Below are 19,322 nucleotides of genomic sequence, written 5' to 3'. Positions count from 1 at the left end.
TTATGGTAAGTGGAGTACCTATGTTCATATTACATAGGGTTTTACTCTCAGTTTGTGTTCTAATTTGGGCAGTCAAGATTCTTTGGCTTTAGAAAGTTAGGCAGTAAAATACTTAACATTTTAATGACAGCTCAAGATAGGAGTAGGAGATACTAAGCATGTGATTAATTACGGACAACAGATACTATAAAAGATAAAAGTAGGAAAAAATCATTGTAAGCTGAAGTAGTCTGGCTGCTCAGAGAAGGTAAAATCTGAAGTAGATTTGAATGATAGACAAGAACCGAATGAAGAAAAAAGGGTAAAGTGGAGGAAACAATGTGCTGGAAAGTGTCCTCAAGGCAGGAGAGTTCAGTGTAAGGAAATTTGGCAAGTCGTGTAATTGGATACGATAATCATGTAAGAGGGTGCTAAAGCTGGGAAGACAGATTTGGAACAAGTAGTGGAAAGCCTTGAAGTATGGATATTGAGATAGGTTACCTGAGCAGTATTTTAGGAAAATTGGTCCTTCAGAAGCATGCAGAATACATGAGAGTGAGAAACACAGTAGGCAGGGTGATCATTTATGTGACTTTTCATAGTACCTAACATTGAGGTGATGAGAATGTGAATCAGTAATGTGGTGGCAAGAATGCAGATTAAGGAGTGGCTGCAAATACATCATAAATGAAGACTTCACAGTGCTTAATAAGTGGTTAGGCTTGAAGGTGGGCTAGTGGGCTGGATGTATGCATGGAGGAAGGGCAAGGAAAGAGAGAGGAGAGAGCACATTTCAGAGGCCCATAGAAACTTCCATGAATTCGTTTTCTTCCCCCAAGTGCATCTATGCTTACAGAATGAGTTGTGGATGCATTCATGAATAGCTGCAAATTGCTTTGAGATGATCCATTGGGAGAAATAGTATACACGTTTTAATAAATCTGATACACGAGTTAAGGAACCTATACATAACTTGCTTTTAAACACTTTTCCTTCGACAGCCTTCTTCCTGCAATAACCCTTAATCTTTTCTTACAAGCTGTAATGGGACCAGGACCAACAAGAGTTCTCCAGTGAGTGCATGTCGGAAGCTGATAAGAGAAGTATTCTTTCAGGCTTGGTAGCATAAGTTACATTATACCAAGACATATATCTCTTTGCAGTCTCTTTTTTTCTCCAGTTGGCCATTGACATTTTGAAAGATTTACTGATGAGCTTAAAAATTACAGAATTTCGAAGGTTACTGATGGGATGTACTAGCCTAATTACAAACGTGCAACTGCTGTTAATGCTTTTTCCTTCTACTTTAGGGAGCCGTTACGACTCATAACTAGAGAAGAGAAGGTTTTACACAATTGTTGCTAACATTAAAAAGACCTGTGCACATTATGTTACTATGTTCCCAAACAACTTCTCTAAAGTTCAGTAACTGGTATTGCTAATCGATTGCCTCAGGAAAGCCCTTAATAAATTGTCTAGTCTAACTCTCTAATCACATAGGTGATTATGTATATCTTTCAAAAGCAGTAAAGAGGAACTGTACCAAGAACTGTAATTGTTTCTTTAACCTTCCTGAGAGTTGTTTTGATATTATAAAGTAGGCATTGTTATTTCCCATTATACAACTGAACAAACTGAGTTTCTTAGAGCATTAGAGAATTACACAGCCAGGAAAAAAAAAAAAAAATCACAGATCAAAGATTCTGACCTAGGTATAGCTCATTCTAATAGTCATGTTTTCTCTTCTATGTCATGTTCCTTGTGGGGAAGAAATGCTGTATGTGGAAAAACACACAGCACATTGTCTTTTGTCTGAGCTTATACTGCCCTTTGTGTGAGATGATAATACCCTTTGTCTCCTTTGTCAAAGGAGTGTTTGGTGTGACCTTTCCCGAAGATTCATTGTGAAATTGTAAGGTGGAAAATCCTCATTTTACAATGAGACAGCATGAGATGGAGGTATTTCCTCAGTGTCACCAAAAAAAAAAAAAAAAAAAAAAGCCAAGTCAGAGATTGGACTTCATAACTCAAGATTCCCTTCCAGTCTCCATGCTCATTCTGCTCAGTATTAAAAAAACGTAATGCTTGTGTTGACTTTTCTGATTGTTGTTGCCTCTTGGTTTCTCTTATTTCTGAACTTTCTAAGCTGAATTAATCTCTACCTAATACAAAAGAATTCAATGAACTGGCTGCAGCATCTACCCCGATGGGATTTAGGGCTCATGGTGAGGGACTCAGAAAATTCTGGTTCAGTTGTTACTGACATGGGAGGCTTTACAGTAATTTATTAGAAGACGACCCGGGAGGAAAAGGAAAAAATGGATTTATGTGGTCCTACATTGCTAAATACAGCACACTGCTGCTCTTTTTTTTACTGCTTCCTCTAAAAGTCATCATTTCAATGTACTCATCTTGTAAACAGCCATTCAGTGGGAATTGGGCTAGAACTTTGCTAAGGGGTCACAACCTGACAGTTACACATTGACAAAAGAAATAGCATGAATTTATTCAGCATCAGAACCTCTGCGTCTTCTACCACCCAACCGCATTTCACACTGTATTACCATCAGTGAACTATCATGGCTATATAAATTCCATCCAGATTCTTCATTTCATTAACTAGCATTCTTTGAACAAAAATAAAAGTGCTGTTTCTATAGAGGAATAAAAGCTGCTTGAAGTGAGTGTGAAGGAGACAAATCATCAAATTAGTTATTATTCATTGCAGCTATGGAGAATTCTCTGCCCCTCCTCTTTCTCTTCAGCGGCAGGATATTTTTTTTCTAGCTTGATTGAATGGAAAATGGGGAGCGGTGTAGCAGCCTTGTAGATATTTTAGTGTATTGTCATGTCCACATCCTAAGCTCCTGTAGGGTTGGGCTGATATTGTCATCTATGAGTGTGTGTGTGTGTGTGTGTGTGTGTGTGTGTGTGTGTGTGTGGTTTTTTTTAATAGTTTTCTGAGTTTGAACAAACAGTATGGCTTTGTAGCCAAGAGCATGAATTTTGAGAGTGCACTGCCTGGGTTCAAATCCCAGTCCAGCCACTTTTTTTTTTTAATTTTTTTTTTTAAAGATTTTATTTATTTGACAGAGAGAGATCACAAGCAGACAGAGAGGCAGGCAGAGAGAGAGAGGGAAGCAGGCTCCCCGCTAAGCAGAGAGCCCGATGCGGGACTCGATCCCAGGACCCCGAGATCATGACCCGAGCCGAAGGCAGCGGTAACCCACTGAGCCACCCAGGCGCCCCAGTCCAGCCACTTTTTAGGTCTGTGATTCTGAGCAACTTCCTTGACCTTTCTGTGCTTTAGTCTTCCACCTATTAAATGAGTATAAGAAAAGACATGCCTCCCACTGAGCTGGTCTGTGTAAAACATGCACAGCAGCACTGGCATCCATTTCCATCCTGTATGCACAGCCGCGGCCTGATGTGGGTTGATCAAGCAGTGACACTCGTGACGTGGTCACCTGACATGAACCAAACGATGTGGCTTCGTAAATGTTCTTCTGTTTCCCCAGGTATTTCTTCCTAACAGTACCCTTTGATGAGAAGACCACTGGGTTTAAAGATAAGGAAATCAAGTTCTTTGGGTTTTTTTGCTGTTGTTTGATCTGAGTATAGTTGACACGCAATGTTACCTCCGTTTCAGGTATACAGCCTAGTGATTCAACAACTACAGTTATGCTGTGCTCACCACAAGTGTAGTTACTGTCTGTCACTAGGCAACATTGGTGTGATACCATTAATTCTTTTCCCCATGCTGTACCTTTTGTTCCTGGGACTGAAATCAAGCCCTTTGAATCAGGTGTAGGAGGCCGTTGGTCAGCCGTACCTCTCCATCCTGAGCCCTGCTGTCAGGTTTAGCTTTCTAAAGCCCTCTGATCTCAAATCAATTTCTGCTCAAAAGTTCTTAAGATTTACCTGATACAAGCCCTCTTGCCGGTCATGCCATTTCTACCAAAGCCTGGCTCTTTCCCTGTCTCTCCTCAGCCTTTTCTTCCCCATTGTTCTCCCAGGAAGCACCTACTCCAGTCAAAATCGATCTAGTGCCATTTCTCAATTATATCCCTTCTTGTCTTCTCTTCCTTTGTTCACATTGTTCTTTTTGTCTATCATGCCCTACTCTGTTCTTCCACTTATGTAAGGCATACTTCATGTTCTGAATGGAACCAGGAAAAGGAAAGTATCCTTTATCCCCGTTGTATGTTTTTTTTAATCACATAATATGATTATCTAGATGCACTAGCTGCTTAAGTAAACATTGTTAGTGATCATGAAGTCTTCTGTTAGCTGTACTTTCAAACTACATTTAGAATCTAACCACTTTATACCATTTCCAACACTGTCACCCTTGTTCAAGCCATAGTTTTTACACCTGTCCCCTTCTCCCAGCTCCACCTTGGCCCACCTGCAGCTGTATCTCAACCCAACAGCAAAACTAATCCACTTATAATTTAAGTCAGATCATAATCATTTCTCTGCTCCAAACCCTCCAGTAACTTCCCATCTAACCCTGAGTAAAACCAAAGTTTTTATCATGGCCTACAAAGCCTCTTAAGATCGGCCGTTCCACCCCAGCCTCATCCCTGCCCTCACTCCTTGTGTCCTACGAGTCCCTTCTGCCTGTCTCTTACCACTCTCAACGTAATGCCACACTGGCTTCCTCACTATTCTCTAAAGATGCAACAAACAATTCCATCTCAGGGCCTTTGCACGAACTATTCTGTTTGCCCTAAAAAAAGCTCCTTGGGAAACCTTCATGGCTCCATGCTTTGTGCGGGTCTCTGATTACATATAATCTCAGGGAGATCTTCACTGATAATCCCTAATTTACTGTATATCTCCCCAAACTATAATGTAAATTCAGGTCTGAAAAGGACATGAGGGAGGACTTTTTGTCTATTTTGTTAGGTGCTCCCACCTCAGTACCTGAAACAGAACCTGACACATAGCAAGTACTTAATAAACATTGATTGAATGTATGAGTGAAAAATTGACCCTTAAAAATATGCCCATGTTCTAACTCTCCCTTCATTTCAAATGCATTTAGACTCATAAGTAGGCATCCTGTAATAGCTCCAAGAAAATTAAAATAGCCATACTTGAATATTAGCCATGGCGAGTGGAGCAGAAAGTTTCATTGTAGAAAAATGAGATTTCGGGATGCCTGGGTGGCTCAGTTGGTTAAGCAGCTGCCTTTGGCTCAGTTCATGATCCCAGCTTCCTGGGATCGAGTCCCACATCAGGCTCCTTGCTCGGCGGGGAGCCTGCTTCTCCCTCTGCCTCTGCCTGCCATTCTGTCTGCCTGTGCTCGCTCTCTCTCCCTCTCTCTCTGACAAATAAATAAAATCTTAAAAAAAAAAAAAAGAAAGAAAGAAAAATGAGATTTCTGCATCAAGTAAAGGAAAATAAATGGTTTATAGTATAATAACTGCCATGCTAAATTATATTGGTGTCCATGGGGAGGGGACTGTCGTTGACCTAACACCAAAGCACATTTTGAGGGAGCACGTGTTTTTGGTCACCCCATCTTCTTCCTAAGGTGGAGAGTGTAGCTAGTATATAGTTTTGTTTTATTTGTTTCATCATTTAATAGCAAAGTAAAATGGTGAAAAGAGCACTAATGTTGGAGTTCGGCAGACCTGGATTTAAACTCTGGCACTCCTTTGTGTCTTTGGAGAGGATATGTAACCTCTCTGAGCCTCTGTTTAATTATGTATAAAATGGTTTTTAATAATGACCTCTCTGATACTATTCTAAAGATTAAATGATAAAAGACCCATGAATCATCTAAGACATAACATGTCTAATAAATGTCTTGTGAGCATTGCACCCTATAGAAATAACAAGATGTTTTGCTACTGAATTCCACCTTTTGGCTTTTTGTTTGTTTGTTTGTTTGTTTTGAGAGAGAGAGAAGGGTTGCAAAATGGTTGTTTCGTTAAAGCATGGGGACAGGACCCATGGGCGGAAAGAGCTTCTGTCCTGGGGTTGTGAGGGGTGTCTGATTATATACTTGGGAGTTGGGGGAGGTAAGGAAAAAGGAGGTTTCAAAAGGATTTTCATGTGTTAAGATTCACAGGATACCAGAGGCCTTACCATTGTAAATCATAAGGGGGATGTAACAGACTGATGTCTAGAAATAAGCTTTGGATCCTGGGCTTGGACCACAAGGAAGTCCACAACACCACAGATCTCTCAGCTACTTTTGAAGCTGCAAGACTCTTCCTAGAGCATCAGCACTACCACATACTAGAGTTCTGTGGAAGCCTACTCTTTGTATCTGTTGAACCTGTTCTTAATTCTGTTCTCCAATTCCCTTCTACTTCCCTTATTTCCAAAATGTTATGCTAGGTGTGTGAAGTTGGGGATTCCATACTGAAAACTGTCCAAGAAATCGAGAGAGGAAAAGTAAGATCAGGCATTTGCTCTACATAATAAAATAAGGTGGATACTAAGTTTTAAATTGAGATGTGAGGAGCACGTATCTATTGATTGAGTTTGGGAATTATAACTTCCAGATAAAGTAAAAGATTTTGTTCCACCTGTTTTGCCAAACTGTTTTTTTAACATGGCATTTTTTTTTTCAACGGCCTGTATTTTGAAATCCTCAGGAAGCCAAAGCTGTGGTTGAAGAAACCAGAGCCCTGCGAAGTCGCATCCACCTTGCCGAGGCTGCACAGCGCCAGGCACACGGGATGGAAATGGACTATGAAGAAGTGATCCATCTGTTAGAGGCCGAGATCACAGATCTAAAGGCTCAGCTTGCTGATTATTCGGACCACAATAAAGTAAGCAAAACCGTCCTCTCTTTTAGTTACCATGGTTTCCTTGCCGTTGTCATGTATCCTGTTTTCATTTCCTTTTCATCTGCACTTCTAAACTAGGTCAGTGTTTGTCTTCTATTATTCAATGATAGGATGGTGTGTCCTGATGGGATGGGGGTGGAGGGCTCATGTGAAGGTTGTGAGTGTCCCTTTATCCGCATAGCTTAGGGTTGGAAAAGCATGTGCCCCAAATTGATTTGGGTCATTGGTCAACATTGTACAGCTCAGGCATAAAGTCCTGGAACTATTTAACATCTAATTGATTACATTGGTTTTCCCCTTTTGTTCCTAAACTTGCTAATTTGCCTGGTGGGGATGAGAGGAGAAGAGTCTAGGGATGGGTTTTGCTCTTTGATTAGAGCACTCAAGGAAGTGTGAATGTTAAATAATTTTTGCCCAGGGCCCAAGATAATTAACAGAAAGAAACTGAGTTTGAATTTAATAGGCTCCAATTTCAATAGCAAAATACCAAATGCCGTTCAGAAAGCAACGTGATCTTTTTTTAATGTGAATTTTTTTAGTTTGTGATTTTTTAATAACATAATACATACTATATTCATTGAAAGGTCTTCAAAAACTGTAATAGACATTTATTTCACCGAGATAGAAAATTAAGTAAATTGAAATATATGTTTTATAACTTTTAACGAGTTCACTTAGAATAGGTATTTATATCTCTAATCTAGTAAACTTTCAAGAAAAAATGAATTTAAAAATTCACTTTCAAGAAAACTTAAAGTGAACTTAAAGAATTCATGTTTCTTTATATGAATATAAAACAGTTAAATACCTTAAATATACCAAGTGGAAATGAAACCACTTTTAAAAAAAGTAAAATACAGGAGAAAATCAGAAATTTTCTTTGGTCAGCTCTATGAGTCACTATTACATTTCTCACATCTGCCCATTTAAACCAATTCCAAAAGACAGCTGATGTTCTTGTCGCTCTTTGATAATACACAAGGCCAAGGGAAAATCATATTACTTGAAAAGGCAGCTATACTCAAAAATATTACATATATTTATTATTTTTGGCCCAATGTTTACATTCTGAAATCAGAGATACATGTTTATTTCATGTGAATAACTTTAACATGATTCTGAAAATACTGGGAATTATCAAAATATCAAAAGTACTGTTTCTTTGCTGTGCAAAAGCTTTTTATCTTGATGAAGTCCGAAAAGTTCATTTTTGCTTTCATTTCCCTTGCCTTTAGAGATGTGTCTTGAAGTTGCTGCAATATTGGAATGAGTACTGGTGTTATACAAAACTAATGAATCGTTGAACACTTTAAAAAATTTTTTTTAATTAAATTAATGAAATTTTTAAAAAGGATTAAAAACACATTTGAGAAGTACTGTTTTATATAAAACTCTATGTACTTTTGGAGGGATAATCAACAGTCTTTAAAAATACTTTTCTAGAGGCGCCTGGGTGGCTCAGTGGGTTGAGCCGCTGCCTTCGGCTCAGGTCATGATCTCAGGGTCCTGGGATCGGGTCCCGCATCGGGCTCTCTGCTCAGCAGGGAGCCTGCTTCCCTCTCTCTCTCTGCCTCCCTCTCTGTCTACTTGTGATCTCTCTCTGTCAAATAAATAAATAAATAAAAATCTTTAATAAATAAATAAATAAATAAACAAAATAAAAATACTTTTCTAGGTAATATTCAAAGAGTTCTCATGAATTTATTCTTTTTTTTTTTTTTAAACATAGGTTATTTGCAATTCTCTGTCCCAGCTCGAGCTGAGACACATTTTTGTCCTAAGTTGTCTGGCAATATAATTAATTCATGTTTTCTCTTTTTCAGCGTAATGGGGTCTCATGCCATTCTTCATAACAGGATTCTAAGCTAAGCCCTTAACTTATCTCTGAAAAAAAAATATTTTATTTTTCTTTTTTTTTTTTAAATTTTATTTATTTATTTGTCAGAGAGAGAGAGAAAGAGCACAAGCAGGGGGGAACTGCAGTCAGAGGGAGAAGTAGGCTTTCCATTGAGCAGGAGACTAATATGGTCCTGGGATCATGACCTGAGCCAAAGGCAGACGCTTAACTGACTGAGCCACATAGGCATCTCTGTTTGTTTATTTTCCAAAAAAAAAAAAGATAGTTGAGAGCATCTAAACATTTCCCAAACTCAGTGCCAGTGGAGAAAGAGAAGGAATCGTGTTTTGGTTTTTTGCGTTTTTTTTTTAAATTATTTGAGATTGCTTTAAGAGACATGGACCAAGATATTACAGAACTCAGATTCAAAGATTCATTTTTAAGACACAGGTTCTTTTTGTAACAATGTTTTTATTTTTCACTGTAAGTTTTCCCTTATCTCATCTCTATACTTACTTAATTACCTTTTTTGTTTTTGTTTTTTTCTGTTTACCTCCAGCTTAGGAAGTAAAACATTGCCAATACCTTTGAAGATCCATTGTCCCTCCCCAGTTGGCATCCCCCTCCCTCGCCCTCAGAAGTAACTGCTTTTCTAGATTTAGTATTAACCACTTTCTCAATAATTTTACCATGTATCTTTATATCTCTTAACAATTAATGTTGTTGAGTCTTGCCTGTTCATCAACCTTATATAAATAGAAATGTTCTACATGTATTCTTCCTACTTGCGTTCTTCACTCAACCTCTTATTTTCGCAATTCATCTATTTGAAATTTATAGCCAGTTCATGTATTTTCATCACTTTTTTTCATCACATTTTTGTACTCCCTTAAATGGAAATACTACAGTTATCTTGGTCCATTCTGTATTTGATTAACAGTCCGATTGTTTCTGTTTTCTTTATTATGAACAATGCTGCTAAATATATTTTTGTACATAACATTGTGCTCCGTATGCGTAACAATTTGTCTTGGGTTCATATCTTCGAGTGGAACTGCTAGGTTGAACGGTGATCGATGAACTTTACTGGGTAATGCCTAATTGCATCTAAAAGCTTTCAAACCAATTTTTACTGCCACCAGTAGTGAATGAGAGATACCGTTCACCCCATACCCTTGCCGACATTTTGTTTTCATTTCCTTTTAATTTATATCAATCTGGGTAGGTGTGATAAGGAGATCTCATTGTGGTTTAGTTTGGATTTCCCTGGTTACTAATGACTTGAAGGCACTGGCATGCTGGGACCAGCTGGCCCCAGCTCACAGTTGGCGAATGTGGGCATCTCTTCTTAATGGCTTATTGAGCGCTATCAGGTTGGTAGCTTGAAATCACCCAGGGAAGAGGTATTTACACCCCCAGATGCTGTACACCAGGGCTTTTCCCCCTGGCCCAGGTAGCCAGTTGAGCATGTATTTATATACTTGTTAAACATTTGTATTTCTTTGTGAAATGCTTCTTCGTTACTTTCAGCCATTTTTTCCCCCATTGGGTTACTTAACCCCCATTGGGTTACTCTTTTTGTATTAATATGTAGTGATTGTACATATATGTTCCAGTTCCTAACCCTATATTAAGTTACATATTATTGAAGGCTTTTCTCAAATTTATGGCTTGCCTTTCCCCCAATGGTAAGATAAACATTGGTTTTCAGATAGTTGAACTTACCAATGCTTTCCCTCCTGTCTTTTTAGAAGGTCTTCCATTCCCAAAGATATCCTTTGATACTTGCCTCTCAAAGTTTTAAAGTTTTGGGGGCATCTGGGTGGCTCAGTCAGTGAAGTGTCTGCCTTCAGCTCAGGTCATGATCTCAGGGTCCCGGGACAGAGCCCTTTGTCAGCTCCCTGCTCAGTGGGGAGTCTGCTCCTCCTTCTGCCCCTCCAGGCCCCCCACTCATGCACAGGCTCTCTCTGTCTCTCTCTCTCAAATAAATAAAGAAAATCTTTTTTTTTTAATTTATTTATTTGACAGACAGAGATCACAAGTAGGCAGAGAGGCAGGCAGAGAGAGAGAGAGGAGGAAGCAGGCTCCCTGCTGAGCAGAGAGCCCGATGCGGGGCTCGATCCCAGGACCCTGAGATCATGACCTGAGCCAAAGGCAGAGGCTTTAACCCGCTGAGCCACCCAGGTACCCCATAAAGAAAATCTTTTAAAAAATAAAAGTTTTAAAGTTTTGATCCTTCTGTCGTTGGTTCTGTGGCATTATGTGTGGGTGGGGATCCATTTTATTCTGACTTTATTCTAAGTGAATGAACTATCCCAGCACCATTTATTCAAGTCTCTTGTTTCCTGATTGATCTGCAAATCAGCTCTGTCACATATCAAGATTTCATGTGTGTCTGTCTTACTGAGGGCCCTTTTTTGTCTTTCATTGGTTTATTTGTATGTTATTGTGCCAATAATACACTGTGTTGGTTACGATATCTTTTATAGTAAGAATTGATTATCTGATCACCCAATCTAGTTCTTTTCCTTTAAAAGTATGTTGGCCGGGTGCCTGGGTGGCTCAGTGAGTTAAAGCCTCTGCCTTGGGCTCGGGTCATGATCCCAGGGTTCTGGGATCGAGCCCCGCATCGGGCTCTCTGCTTGGCAGGGAGCCTGTTTCCCCCTCTCTCTGTCTCTGCCTGCCGCTCTGCTTACTTGTGATCTCTGTCAAATAAAAAAATAAAATCTTTATAAATAAATAAATAAAAGTATGTTGGCTACATGACCCTTTGATCTCTTTTATATGTATTTTAGACTTGGCTTATATATTCAACCAAAAGGGAAAAAAAAGAAGAAACTATTGGAACTTTTACTGAAAGTGCATTAAATATATAGATTAATTGGGGAAAATTTACATATTTATGATTGAGTCTTTATTAATGAACACCAGTGAGTCACAGAAAGGTTAATTGCACCGTGACCAGAGAATCTAGTCTATAGCATACTAACTCTAAAATTTGTTGATGGCTGCTTCACGGTTTACTATGTGACCAGTGTTCACACATTTCAAAGTGAGCTTGAAAGGAATTCTGCAGTTTTTTGATGTATCATTTTCTATAGTCTACAAGATCGGGGTCATTAACTGTAGAGTTCAGTTCTTCTCTAATCATTTTAATTTCCTTGTCAGAGAAATGCATTAAAATCTCCGTTTTTTTTAAATTTATATATTTTGAAGTAATATTTTTAGCAACAGACAAGCTTAGAATTACATTATCATCCTTTATGGAATGTTGTGACTCTTCAATTTAGCAATCTTTTTTCCGCCCAATATTTATTTTTGATTGATATTAAAATAGTTACAGCAGCTTTCTTTTGGTAATTACCTGTGTGTGTTTTCCTTTCTTTTACTTCTAATTTTGCAGTGTCCTTATGTTTCAATTGTGTGTGTGTGGAAAACAGCATATATCTGAATTTTTTCCTCGTCTTACTGATTTTTGACCGTTAGTTGAAGGTATGCACTCCGTTTCTAAGTTTTAATGATTATCTTAGAAATTTTAACATTCTGTTTTAACATAAACTATAAAACTAATCACTAGCTTTCACCTTTTTCTAAATATTATGAGCACTTTAAAACATAAATCCTATCATCCCTTCCTACTTAATTTCTATTTTTGTCAGCATTTTAGTTCTTTCTTGACTTTTAACACCATAAATTAGACACTATTGTAGTTAATTTTGTGCTGTCAAACTTTATTTAAATAGATGCCCATGTTTACCATTTTTTATGTTCAGCATTCTTTTTGCATCTCAGACCTTCTTGCTAAAATTATTTCCTTCCTGAAGTACATGTTTTAGAAATGTGTTTAATGAGGATCTGTTGGTAACAAATTCTCTTCAGTTTTGTCAGTCTGAAAACATCTTTATTGAACTCTTGCTCTTGAAATAACATTTTTGCTACATTTAAAGTAAGTTGGCATTTAATTTCTTTCAGTTTTTATTCCATGGTTGCAGTATCAGCAGTCAATCTGTTATTTGTTTGCAGTCCGTTGTTTCTTTCTAGATGATTTTCAAATCTTTTTATCTTCAGCATTCAGCAGTTTGACTATGAGTCATGTATTGACTTATTTTTATTTATGTTGTTTGAGATTCACTGAGCTTCCTGGTCTGAGGAACAGTGTCTTTTGTTATTTCTGAAAAACCCCAAATTATACTGAGCAATTTCTCCTTCATTCTTTCTGAACCCTCATGTGTGATCTAGATGGGGAGTATGCTAGATTTTCATCTAGTTATATTCTCCTTGCTTCTTCTCCTTCTTTTATATTTTCCATTTTTATTTTTCTGGTACATTATGAGAACCTTCTTTGGCTCTGTCTTCCAGTTTACCCATTCTCTTTTCAACTATATCTAATTGAATATTAAACCCATAAATGATCTTTTAATTTTGATTATACTTTTATTTTTAAGAATCATTATTTTATGTCCTATGGATCTATTTTTATAGTTTCTTTTCCCTTTGTTATGTTTTAAATTCCTCCATATTTTTTAAGACATTAAACATTTTAGTCTGTATCTGATCATTACAGTATCTGTTGTCTTTATGTGTCTATAATTTATTTCCTTCAGCTGACTTTTGTTCATGGTCGCTTATCTCCTGAGGTCATGTTCTTTTGACACATTATATGTACACATTCTTTGGGATCTGAGTTTAGAAAATATCCCTCCACGGAAGTTTTGTGTTTGCTTCTACCAGTCTGGGACTGTTTTAAACTAAAATTTAAGCTTACAAATTTACAGGATACATGGGTAATACAAATTATGACCTCAAACCTTCTTGAGTTGGGGCTTGTGATTAGAAGTTATAGGGGAGACTTTTTTTAACCCACCTGCCAGAACCAAAATCAAAATCATATATTTACTTCTATAAGGTTTGTTTCTTTCCAATTCACCCATTAAAGTTCTCTTGTTTGCCATCTGTGCCTAAAGATGTACCCTCAGAACAAATTATGCTGCACTGTATGCTTACTCTAATGACTGAGTTCACCCAGCATTGTTGTTGTTTGTCTTCATGGAATTCCTTTACTGTCCATGGGATTCCTTTACTCCCTTGCCAGCTCAGCTTTACATTGGACATATTACGTTAAATATATATGTATATCTTCAGCAATTATCATTGTCCCACACTGGTAGCAATTTCTGTCAGCAGCTGGCAAGCCATATTGTAAAAAACAAAACAAAACAAAAAAACCTGATAAACTTAATTTAAATGTATTTTACTGTAAGAATCAACAAAGTCATCTACAGCTTATCTCATAAAATTTGCAGCATCCCTATGCAGTTCAACTTCTAAATATGCAATTAGTTAAATGTCTCCCCAGATCAGAAGATAAATACAGTGAGAGAAAATAAATAATACGGTAATGTTGGTATCAGTTAGTAAAAACTGAAAATAGGAGCCACTGATGTAAAAATCAAAGAAATAAGTAAAACCTTCTTTTTAATACCTCTGTCCAGGAAAGTATTCAGGAGTTAAAAAAGAGAATTACAGTACTCGACTGCCAATTGCGAAAATCAGAAATGGCTCGAAAAACTTTTGAGGCATCCACTGAAAAGCTTCTTCATTTTGTAGAGGTAAACTTTCCCATTATGTTACTTTATGTCCATTTTTAAGATATCTGTAGACGATTGACATATAGACAAGTGTCTTAGTGTTTGGTGGCTATTGAAACATTCTCTGCCTCAAAATAACAATGCTAACTTATAGTCATTTTTAAAATTGCATAGATAATGAAAAGACCAGCTAACCAATAGATTGTTAAGAGAAATAATTGAGATAGGATAACATGATCCCAAATATACACTATGTTTTTATGAACACTTTCTCAAAACTCTTAATACTATGTAAACGTTATTTGATAAATATTTACTCTATAAAGAAATGTTTCCATAGTTATTACACATCCGAGTAGAGTTCCGTGTCAATGTAATTGATTTTTCCCCCATGTAATAGAAACACCTTTTAATCAATTGGGAGTGGGAAGAGGGGGGTGAGGTTTTAAATATTAGTTAAATAAGAAAAGACATCCTAAAAATATCAAACTTAAAATCTCCTTTACTGTCTTGTCTCTAGACTATTCAAGAATTATTGTCTGATAATACTTCTCCTTTATCAAATTTAAGGTAAGAATATTTATGTGTTTTCTGTAGAGTATGATTACGTTTTTCATTTGGTAATTTTGATTAAAATACTAAAATCTCTTAAATAATCTTAAAATGTGACATAACTCCTACTGGATGCTGTTTTTTCATGTTTTGTGGAAACAGATACAAGGACATGTTGTTTTGACCCCATCTCTGTAAAATAAATTCCTGGAGAGATTTAGCCAGTTATTATAACCTAGAACTTGAAAATTGAGGTAGGAATCACCTATATTGTTTTTATCAAGAATTCTGTAAAAATGGGATTACCTTGAAGTTCTGTAAGCATCCTGTGTATGAATAAAAATTACTTGAAAGGTCAGTCTCAAGCCAGCAGATCAGTTGTTATGGCAAACAGAATTTTATAAAACATGTTCATGCAATCAGTTTCTTTCATTTTCAACATTCAGTAGACACAAATAAAAGGAATACATTTGGAGGATACACCTTGGTTTTGTTATTATTCACAGTTTGTTTCCAATTTAAAGTTTCTTACTAAGAGCTACAAACTTACTAATAAGATTTATGTATTTCAAACTGCAAGTTTATGGTCATTTTGATACATAATGAAAGATAGACAAAAGAAAGTTTCCTGTTCATACATTTTCAAAGCAGTTTTTTCCCTCATCTTATAATAGCTGCCACTAGCGATGTATTTCTACTTCTAGCAATACAGGCTTGCAGAAACAGGAAGACTCTGCCCTTCACTATAAAAACAGCAGTTTAATAAATGAAGTTGATGGGGCACGTGGGTGGCTCAGTGGGTTAAAGCCTCTGCCTTTGGCTCAGGTCATGATTCCAGGATCCTGGGATCGAGCCCCGCATCGGGCTCTCTGCTCAGCGAGGAGCCTGCTTCCCTTCCTCTCTCTCTGCCTGCTTCTCTGCCTACTTGTGATCTCTGTCTGCCAAATAAATAAATAAAATCTTTTTATAAATAAATAAATAAATAAATGAAGTTGAATCTTTGTGTTCTTATTATATTTTAGGGTTTCACATGGCATTTTTTTTACTTTAGAAGAATGTCTATGGTAGTATACTTCTAAAAATTTTACTGAAATATAGTTGACATACAATGTATATTAGTTTCAGGTGTACAACATAGTAATTTGATTATTCCATATGTTATGCGATAATAGTACATTTTTAAATTCATTTTATTATAATGCCTTATTCTAATGAAAAATCTGACATTTTATTGCTATCCATGCTGGTAATGATGTAAGATAATTATGTGAATTTCATGATAATTATTTTCAATAAGAATTTAAAATACTTAGCAAGCAGATTCCTCTTGTGTGTTTAGGTATATACCCCATCCCAAGCGTCAAGGTCTCATGCCCTTGAATAATATTTCAGAAGTTTTGGCATTAAATATGAAGGTTAAAAATGGCTATTTAAAAACCAGAGCCTGGGCACCTGGGTGGCTCAATGGGTTAAAGCCTCTGCCTTTGGCTCAGGTCAGGATCCCAGGGTCCTGGGATCGAGCCCCGCATCGGGCTCTCTGCTCAGCAGGGAGCCTGCTTCCTCCTCTCTCTCTCTCTGCCTGTTTCTCTGCCTACTTGTGATCTCTGTCTGTCAAATAAATAAGTAAATCTTTAAAAGCCAGAGCCTACCCTTGCCTTAAACTGGTTCAAGAAGAAAGGTTAACCTTAAAAAACAACATTAAGCAAATTTTTACCACATCTTGGAAACTTAAACTCTAGAAAAATATGGTTCAGTCTTTTTTTTTTTTTTAAGATTTTATTTATTTCTTTTAGAGAGAGAGAGCACGAACAGGGGGAGCAGCAAGGCAGAGGTAGAAGCAGGCTACCCGCTGAGTAAGGAGCCCCACGTGGGTCTCGATCCCAGGACCCCGAGATCATGACCTGAGCCAAAGGCCGATGCTTAACCTAACCAACTGAACCCCCAGGCGCCCCATGGCTCAGTCTTTTTAATATACTCTATCTTCTGTTTAATGCTTCATTTGAATTTTTACAAAACTAAAGGCTACATCATGTTAGCGTAACATAAGCACTCACAAAATAAGCCCAAGAAATGATTTATTCCTCCTTATTATGAGGTCAATCTAATTCTTTAAATATGTCTTTGTTACATAATAAAGAACTGAAAACAAATGTTTTATGATTACTTCATTTTATGGCTGTAAGAATACACTATTCCCAGGAGTACAAATATTTTTATACATAAGAATTCAGATTAAGTCAAAATAGATGTTATTTATTGAATGATAATTTCAACTTTATGTTACTGCCCTCACAGTGAAAGAAGAGCCATGTTAGCTTCTCAGACTTCTCTTACACCACTGGGAAGGAATGGACGTAACATCCCAGCAACGCTGGCTCTTGAATCTAAGGAGCTCGTTAAATCTGTTCGGGCCATACTTGACATGGATTGTAAGTTTTCTGCAATTTTTCACTTTTTTTTTTCTTTCTTTCTTTAATAATTTATTTAACAGAACAAAAGAAATACTAAGCTTGACAGTTTGATTTTGTTAAATGTGTTGGTTTGCCTACAGTAAAATTAATAGCTAATTGATAAAAAACAATCTTAATACACTAATTGTAGGGGGAGAATATTTACTTTATTTAAAGTGCCTGAAATGGCTTCCAAGAGAAGATCGCTGATTACCTCTACTTCCATCCAAAGTCTTTTTGAAATGGGAGAATAAACAGAAAAATAAATCCACGGCAGCACTGGAAACCTCAAAGATTAGAACCCACATTGAGGAATTTTTGAATAATATGCAACAGATAGGATAAAATTGAAGGTATAGCCCAGCTGAACAAAAGACCCCAAAACACAATAAAGATGAACAACAAAACTGCTGAAACAGTGAGTTAAGTAGAACCATGAAAAAACTTCCAGGATCACAGGCAGGGAAAACTAGGAACAGACCCTTGGGCAGTCGGCAGGGTAATTAATTAAAGGGCGGTGGAATAGCTGAACCAGTTCCCTCCTCATCAGAGCTGCTGGCTCAGGCATTTACTCCTAAGCCAGGGCCAAGAGAATACCTTTCTTAAAAGAACTGCATGATCTGTCACTGGACACCCCCAGAGTCAGCACTGGGCTAGAAAGAGAAGCAGGGCAACTGGCTAAGTCACTTCCAACAACCCAGCACACAGGGAGATCCTTGGGGAGAGCTTAAATGATTGGGCATTGCCATGCGTCCCTCCTCCTGCCTCCCAGCACTTTTGGCTCTTCATGGATTTAGTATCCGTTTTTATCTGTTTGTTCTTACGTCTGTTCCCGCGATGTCAGTCTGTCTGCCGGTTGGCCTCTCCCATTCCGCTATCCCTGTTTGCCACTCTTAATCTTCCCTATGCTGGGAACATATAAAAATATAAGTGTGGAAAGGCACAGATGAAATTCTTTGTTAACAAAGTATCCAAGTTTTGAGTAAAGTCCTAGGTAGCAAATGGTTTGGCTTTCTTTTTAAACACCCTTTGGGGGTAATTTTTAACTTCAAAACTATGTCACAAAAAGAGGTTTGAAAGACATGCCTCTAATAGTATCTGCTCAATTTCTGCAGTGAGGTCTTTTGTTCTTAATTTTGTATAACCTATTACATTTTTAAAAAATCAAAAATTATATTTCAAAAACCCTGTAAGAACTCTTTATGTAAACAAATTCTGTAGGTTTCAGAGTAGATGAAAATAATCAGTTCTAATGTATTATATGTATACTCAGAATTTTATATATTAGACATTTTTAAGTGAGGGTGGGAACAGTGGAGGGAAACACCTGCACACACACACATAGCCCAGCGGACATTGCGATCATCAGTTTTAATTACCTCGCTAACATTAACCTTTACATTTGTCAAACATGATTATTCAAAGAAAATATTTGAAATTCAGCAGAACTTCTTTGGAAGAAAAGTGAAAAATTCCATCTGCACCTTTTATCTGTCATAAGATTGTACCAAGTCTGCTGTTTAAACTAACAAATAGTTTCTGCATTGTCTTTTTATGTAGAAATATAATTGCTAATATTGGCATATATTCCCAGTCCTTTTATAATTTTTACGACACGTCTTTTTATGTTTGATAATTCAGATAAACTCAGCTCGTTTTTCTTTTTCTTTATGCAGTAGGTTTTTTCTGTATGTAATGAAAAGCAGAAAATCACTATCATGAGGTAGATAATTCAACTGCAGTCTCTAACCTCATTTCCTTTGGTGTGACTGTCTGCTTATCTCAAGTAACAATTTGGAATTTTCTCTTGGGTAATTACCTCTACTTTCTTCTTAGCATAAGTACACTCTGGGATGTTATACGATGGGATTTCCTCAGAAATGAGAATCAGATTTCTTGGGTATTATAGCTTAAAACCAGTCCCTGGGGAATATGTAGGAGATAATTCTGAACCTTTTTTTGGATAGTGGCCTCCACTGAAATCTCACAGAAGCCCTATTCCCAGACATGTGCAATCACACACATTTGCATCCATCTTCAGCGTGTGCATAAACCCCCACTTAAGATGTAGGATCTTAATGTAGAGAACACTAATGCTTCCCATTGC

At 37.1% G+C, this 19,322-nt stretch overlaps 1 protein-coding gene across 2 annotated transcripts in view; it reads left to right on the top strand.

The window, feature by feature from the left end:
• Positions 1–19,322, top strand: part of STXBP4 (syntaxin binding protein 4) — a 157,847-nt gene that overhangs the window by 80,486 nt on the left and 58,039 nt on the right. For both annotated transcript variants that reach the window (XM_032872018.1, XM_032872019.1), the window contains exons 13-16: positions 6,594–6,770; positions 14,118–14,234; positions 14,734–14,783; positions 17,061–17,194. In XM_032872018.1, coding sequence (XP_032727909.1) covers positions 6,594–6,770; positions 14,118–14,234; positions 14,734–14,783; positions 17,061–17,194 — 478 coding nt within the window. The remainder of the gene's footprint in view (positions 1–6,593; positions 6,771–14,117; positions 14,235–14,733; positions 14,784–17,060; positions 17,195–19,322) is intronic.

Source organism: Lontra canadensis, unplaced genomic scaffold (genome assembly GCF_010015895.1).
Source record: "Lontra canadensis isolate GAN:19392208 unplaced genomic scaffold, GSC_riverotter_1.0 scaffold43, whole genome shotgun sequence".
Classification (NCBI taxonomy): domain Eukaryota; kingdom Metazoa; phylum Chordata; class Mammalia; order Carnivora; family Mustelidae; genus Lontra; species Lontra canadensis.
The sequence above is the reverse complement of the archived record's forward strand: the minus strand, read 5'-3'. Positions and strand labels throughout refer to the sequence as shown.